The 6,604-nt window shown below is 44.9% G+C and overlaps 1 protein-coding gene across 1 annotated transcript; it reads right to left on the reverse strand.

The window, feature by feature from the left end:
- Nucleotides 1-1,740: 1,740 nt before the first annotated feature.
- Nucleotides 1,741-5,245, reverse strand: LOC123107262 (phenylacetaldehyde reductase-like). The gene is made up of 6 exons (XM_044529257.1): nucleotides 5,078-5,245; nucleotides 4,801-4,997; nucleotides 3,232-3,417; nucleotides 2,625-2,787; nucleotides 2,239-2,428; nucleotides 1,741-2,152 (listed from the first exon to the last, which is right to left on the reverse strand). The coding sequence occupies exons 1-6, from the start codon at nucleotides 5,190-5,192 to the stop codon at nucleotides 1,945-1,947; spliced, it is 1,059 nt and encodes a 352-aa protein (XP_044385192.1). The 5' UTR covers nucleotides 5,193-5,245; the 3' UTR covers nucleotides 1,741-1,944.
- Nucleotides 5,246-6,604: the final 1,359 nt, after the last annotated feature.

The raw sequence follows: 6,604 nt of genomic DNA on the forward strand, positions 1-6,604 counted from the left end.
TGCACTCCCCGACACAAGGGGCAAGGGCCACAATTTGGCCAGCCCCGCTTAGCCATTCTGTCGGCGGGCCAAATTCTATCTTGCAGTGCGAGCCAAGCAAAGAACTTGACCTTCGGTGGGCCCAAGGCTTCCAAACCATTTGGTCCATGGGGGAGAGGACCAAACCCAAAAATTGTGCCCTGTAGGCAGAGGCCGCAGAGTAATGCCCGGAGTCCGAGTGTTTCCATACTATGTCATCCTCAGCAAGCTCATCAAGATGCACCTCATGCAGAAGCATCCAAAGGGTGAAGAATTGTGTTACATGTTGGGGGGAAACAACCGCAGGTGGCCTGATTTTGAGGATCCACGCGTTTTCCTTGAGGGCCTCCCGTATCTTCCAATGTTTCCGCGATGAAGACTCATAGATGAGAGGAGCAATGTCCTTGGGCTTGCGCCCAAGAATCCAAGGGGATTCCCAGAAGGGTGTCTTCGCCCCATTCCCGACCTTGATTGTGGTGCTAGCATAGAAGAAGTTGAGATCTTCCTCATCACACGGGTTACCTCTCCCAACCCACAATTTTGTTGGCTCCTTCCATTCATACCAAGGCCACCGCAGTCTCAAAGCCCGCGCGAACTTATTGGTGTTGAGGACCCCAAGCCCACCATAAGCAAGCGGTCGACTGACAATGTTCCAATTGACCCTGCATTTTGCTCCGGTTGTCTTATCTGACCCAGACCATAGGAAGGCCCTCTCAAGCTTGTCGATGTTTTGAAGGATGGTGGGCTGTATGACAAGCGGCGTGATGAAATAGATCACTTGGGAAGCAAGCACCGACTTGACAAGAGCCGCGCGCCCAATGGTGGTAATGTTCTGACCCTCATATGTTGTCAATCTGCTTGCCACCTTGTCCACAAGGAATTGCAAGTCAACGAGCTTTAGCTTCCACACAGAGAGCGATAGGCCCGAATATCGCAGCGGGAAGGAGGCTCTAACAGCTGGCAACCGTTGGGTGATTTGCCCCAAGTCAAGGTTACCGCACCGAATCGGAACCATTGAACTCTTATGGAAATTGGTGCACAGACAGGTGACATCCCTAAAGCCCCTCAGAATAGTCGCAAGGTTGTCCACATCACTTTTAAACGGAGCTACAAACACGGCTGCGTCGTCCGCATAGAGGGAGGTACACACCATGACACCTCTCCCTCGGAGCTTATGAAGCAGCCCCTTTTTTGTCGCTATGTCGAGGATACGTTGTAGGGGGTCAATAGCTATGACAAACAAGAGTGGAGAGACGGGGTCCCCTTGCCGTAGCCCCTGGCCGTGCTTGATGGGAGCACCAGGCACCCCATTCAAGAGGATCCTCGAAGATGAGGAACATAGGAGTGCCGCAATCCACTCTCGAAATTTGCTTGGGAAACCTCGTCTCCGAAGGAGGTCAAGCAAATACTCCCATTTGACAGAGTCAAAGGCCTTGCGAATGTCGAACTTGAATAGCAGGGAGGGGGTCTTGCTCTTGTGAAGGCGCCGCGCAAGGTTTCGAACATACATGAAGTTGCTGTGGATGCTCCGAGTTTTGATGAAAACACTTTGAGCGTTGGAGACGAGGGTGGACACATGAGTAATACTTAACAAAGGATCAAATTTGAGTTCATTCAAATTGATACATATGTGGACTGGTAGAAACGAAAAAAGAATGTGTTTTTTTTCGAAAAGGATGAAAAAAGAATATGTATAAATAGATCTGCACATATGTACGAAAATGATAAATGTGAAAGAAAATAGTGCAGATAAATATTTTACATTGGAGGATTTACAAAATCAAATATTTTACATTGGAGGCATCATCGTCTAAACACTTCCAGTCCTGTCTCATCGGATGGTCACCAACGATACCATTCAACATTTCCACAAGCACAATGGCATATGTGGAAGCACTCGCACCACCGCTACCACACTCGATTTTATTACTCGGCAGCATGAAAAAAGCTGAACATTTCAGGAAGGTGGTACGAGTATCCCTCTCCATCGGCATCCTGCAGAAGCCCCGTCTTCTGGTAGTATTCGATGCTATCCAGGAGCGTCTCCTCCAATTTCCTTGGCTTCCAACCCAGATTTCTCAATTTTTCCGACGAGGTCAGTGAGATGGGAGAGTTATGTTCCACATCAGTCTTGCTGCAAGAAACAAAGAGAGCTGTTCAAACCATGGAAACAGAATGCGCCATTTGCTGCACACAAGGAACGCATGGTAAGAGACCCACCACTTCACGTAATTGTAGTTAGGGTGCGCCTTCCTTAGCAATTCCACCATGGCTTTTGTGGTAATGTAATTTGGTGCACTGATATATCTTCCAGATGATTCTGGTTTCTCGTATACCAGAAGCAAAGCATCAGCCACATCACGGACATCGACTATCTCCCACATCACGTCGTTCATCGCGTTAGGACCTCCTGCAATGAAATTGACAAAAAGTTAGTAGACAAAAAACGAGATAAGCAGTTCTTCGAAGACACACCATAAGATTTTCATGTTTTCCCCTTCAAAATTCTGGTGGATGAGCCACTCCATAACATGACCTGTTTGTCAGACATAAGTGATATTACTACAAATAAAAAAATGGAAAAGAACAGGATATGATGCGGGGACCTTTTATAAGATAGAGAAGAAGTTCGCTGGTGGTATTGACAACAGGTTGTAGTTGTGGACCAAAAACAATACAAGGGCATACTGTTACGATGTCTAGCCCATTCTTTTCTGCATATTCCCAGGATGTCTCTTCAGCAACAGTTTTTGCAAGAAAGTACCAAAGCTGCCAGCCAAAATTGTAAAGAGTTGAACTTAGCCCTGGGACTAGAGAATAAAACTGAAATACGACAGGGATATTACACAACAAATATATAGAACTTTGACACAACCACCGAATGACCATTGTTGACGCTGGAACGAGCCGCCAACACACTGTTTTCACCGCTCATATACCCACCACCGGCCGCTAAAGCGGTAGGCAGAGAGGAGGCAAACTCACAGCCTCGCCAGCGGGGATCGAGGGAAGAAAAAGTTTAGAGTTCTAATATGGGTGATCGAATACGCTCCTAATTACTATCACTAAGTGTCTTTAGAGTTCAGATGGAAAGTCTAGACTGTGCGTGCGACATGGAATGTTTGTGTGTGTTTCCTACTCCTGTATAATAGGCTTCTTACATCACAATGCACGTTGCGACCGACGTTTTTTCTGAACTTCAAACATACTAACCTCATTTTCCATGCACACGTTTTTGTCCGACCAGCAACTCTCATCTTTGGGTTTATCCTGAGGCCAGTTCGGGTTGAAATGAACAGAAGCAGTGGATGACACCACCACAACTTTCTGAACCTTCATAGTTGAACAAACTTCTAGAATATTCGAGGTGCCCTTGACAGCAGGCATAATTACTTCCGACTGCACGGTTAAAATTGGCACAAGATTAGAATCATACCATTAAAGATTTCACAATTCCAACAACGCTTGTAATAGTCTCAACATCAGTAAGTCACATTCTTCTAAGAGTATCTATCTCTGTCAATTATCAATTATATACTAAAAACACAATACAAATGAAATAGAGAGATTTGTTAGAAAATCCCATGTTAATCAGAGAATCCCGGCCCTCAATGTAGAGGAGCTTCTGAAATTATGAAACTATGGCATATGTATGAGCGTCTGGCCGGTGGTGGACCTTTCATTTATTTAGTTATCGAGGGGTCCTTTAAGTGGAGAGCAAGCAGATCTAGAGTGCTCATTGTTTAAACAGAAAGAAAAAAGAGCCACAGTGCTCATGAAAAGCAACATGCATATGTATGAACTTTTCTTTTTTTGCAAGAAGAAATTATGAAACTATGGCATATGTATGTAGGAACATGGTGGTGTAGGATTAAATAAAGCAATGACGAAGAGACGGTGTTTGACTTGTTTCTCAAAATAAGATGTATGGCACCTTTTATTTCACCTATTTATACAGCAAGATGGTATTTTTCTTAGTGTGGTTTAAACTTCAGGCATGTTATTGTCCTGAAATGATTATTCTTTTTTGCAAATGTTTTGGCTAGAATGGAAGATGACGGGACAACATCCATGCAAACACTTGTGAATATATTTAAGTATACACATGGTTTTCTTTTGCGGAAGTATGAAAATAGCCAAATTGCACGAAAATATTACTATAGACTTCCTTTGATTTTTTTGGTACAAACGAGTTTTGAATAATATGATATTTTGTATACAAAATATGACCACATGCTTTCACTGTATACAGAGACTGAGAGAGGACGTGTTTATGTTTTCACACCAAAATTTACAAATATACAACCATGATTAACGTCATAAAATGTTTTTACTCACTCCACTATGAAATAATTGAAGTTCTAATAAGATTGTGCTAACTCAAAAAAATCTGATCTACGATATCAAATATATGTATTAGCTTTATAATATACTGTATTTTACAGTGAATCTAATGAAGCAAATTTGTATGCAGAAGTGGATATATTTGTTCCTCAAAAAATATATTATTAGTTCCTGAAAAAAAGGAAGTAGAAATATTTTTAAATTAAACCAGACTTTTTTTTGTGGGGTAAATTAAACCAGACATAAGTAGATATCGATCGAATGGTAAAATTATATTTGCGTCGACGACAACAAGAATAATAGAAAAACCAATATTCCGTTGAACAATTTCCTGATGGCTGATGCTACTACGGTTATGGAAGACTCCACGGATGCACGAAGAAATCGTGGGGAATTATGCAAATTTGTGAACTAATAACAGTACGACGCACCGCACACGGTGAATTGGCAGATGTATATACTTGCCTCAGGATCGACGAGCTTATCCACGGGCACAGGGGTCGCGACATGGAAGACGCCCTCGCACCCCTCGACGGCGGCGGCCAGCGCGGCGCGGTCGAGCACGTCGGCCTTGAACAGCCGCAGGTTCTCCGCCGCCCCGTCCAGCAGCATCAGATGGGCGTTCTTGGGATCACCTGAAACAGCACCCCGCCATTACCAACTTGGCCGGAGGGTCATCAGACCGGGTATAATATAATACCGGGGCAAGACATACATGGGTCGCGGAGCGTGGCGTGGACGGCGTAGCCCCGGGAGAGGAGCAGCTTGACGAGCCACGAGGCGATGAACCCGCCGCCGCCGGTCACGCACACGTGTCGCGGCGGTGCCATCCTCCTCCACCTCCTCCTCCTCTACCAGAGTCAACACCCGCGGGACGGTTTGCTGGAATGCTGCTAGCTGCCTCCTCGGCCTCGTCGGCTCTTTTATATGTCTGTCGCAGCCTGGCGGGTTGAGACTCTCTCCACCCACTTGCCGGTAGACTTCACGGCGCCAATCGGCAGCAAAAGATTACGCCGGCTAAACAAGGACTCCTCGCGACACGGTGTCGAGACGACAAAGGGGCAGTTGGTGCGTAGTGTCGGAAGTCGGAACCCATCGCGCCGCGACCTTTTCGCCGCCGGCTGGATGGCGCCAAATGCCTCAGGGCGTTTCTCGTTGTTACTAGCGATAATCTAGTCATGCTCTGCGCACGTCCTCGTACATGCACTTTTCGAATCCTAGTAATTTACATGTATTTTTTTATACTCCCTCCTTTCCGGTTTATAAGTCTTAATTTAAAAATCTCACCAACTAAGATAGATGATGACTGGTGGAATATTTTTTGTAGTTTGCAAAAGCACCCAATTAATGCTCTTGTTTTTCTCAAAAAATTATGTTTATGAATGCATTAATTGCAATGCATGCATGCATAAAGTGCATGCATTGATCAGTTTTCTCTTAATACTTGCATGTAATGATTTAATGCACCTTAAAGTCTAAACATGTGATAGGGAACAATCAAATTGAGCCTTATAAAATGGAAAAACTAAAATTTTGAGATAATCCCTATAAACCGAAAAGGAGGGAATATGATACAACGCAGATGCCCATATACACGTACATACACTCGTTTCTATCAACGCACCTACGCACACCTGTCCCTATGCAACCTTTTTTAAAAAAAAATAAAAGAAAGGGGCACCAGGCCACCTTTATATTTCAAAGCAGGCCTAAGCCTGAGGACCAACGTGTGGTTACATGAAGTTTGTGGAATGCACTTTGGTGCAAACCAACAAGGAAAGAAAAAAAGAGAGGTGTGGGGTGAGGCAGGTAGTAGAAAGAACAACAAGAGGAAACTTATGTGACTATGCTGCTACGAGGTTGCCCCAAAACATGAGGTCCTTCTTATCTTGCTTCTTCTTGGACCTGTGGCGCCAAAGTCGAATCAAATCTGTAGCATAGAATCTGACATAAGAGTCAGTCCATGTCCTGGAGTTGAAAACACGATCGTTGCGTGCATGCCAAAGAGCGATGGCACAGGCAGCAAAATCCACGTTCCATTTGCGCTTGAACTGCAACCGAGTAGCAGCTTGCTGGACGAAGGAGAGCATATCGGGCGATCTAGCAGCCAACGGTGCCAAACGGAGGTGGTGCCAGAGGGTAGACGCCGTCCTGCAGTGTAGCATTATATGATGAACTGATTCCACTGCTGGGCATATATCACAACCCGAGTGTGCAACAACGGCCGTCCAATGCTTCTTGA

Source organism: Triticum aestivum, chromosome 5A (assembly GCF_018294505.1).
Source record: "Triticum aestivum cultivar Chinese Spring chromosome 5A, IWGSC CS RefSeq v2.1, whole genome shotgun sequence".
Classification (NCBI taxonomy): Eukaryota; Viridiplantae; Streptophyta; class Magnoliopsida; order Poales; family Poaceae; genus Triticum; species Triticum aestivum.

What these genes read in the sequence shown, in the direction of transcription:
- LOC123107262 (XM_044529257.1), bottom strand. Translation starts at nt 5,192, where the DNA reads ATGGCACCGCCGCGACACGTGTGCGTGACCGGCGGCGGCGGGTTCATC. An exon ending in TATACATCTGCCAATTCACC is followed by an intron (nt 3,418 to 4,800) that starts GTGTGCGGTGCG and finishes TTAACCGTGCAG; the next exon opens with TCGGAAGTAATTATGCCTGC. An exon ending in TCTTCTCTATCTTATAAAAG is followed by an intron (nt 2,429 to 2,624) that starts GTCCCCGCATCA and finishes ATTTCATTGCAG; the next exon opens with GAGGTCCTAACGCGATGAAC.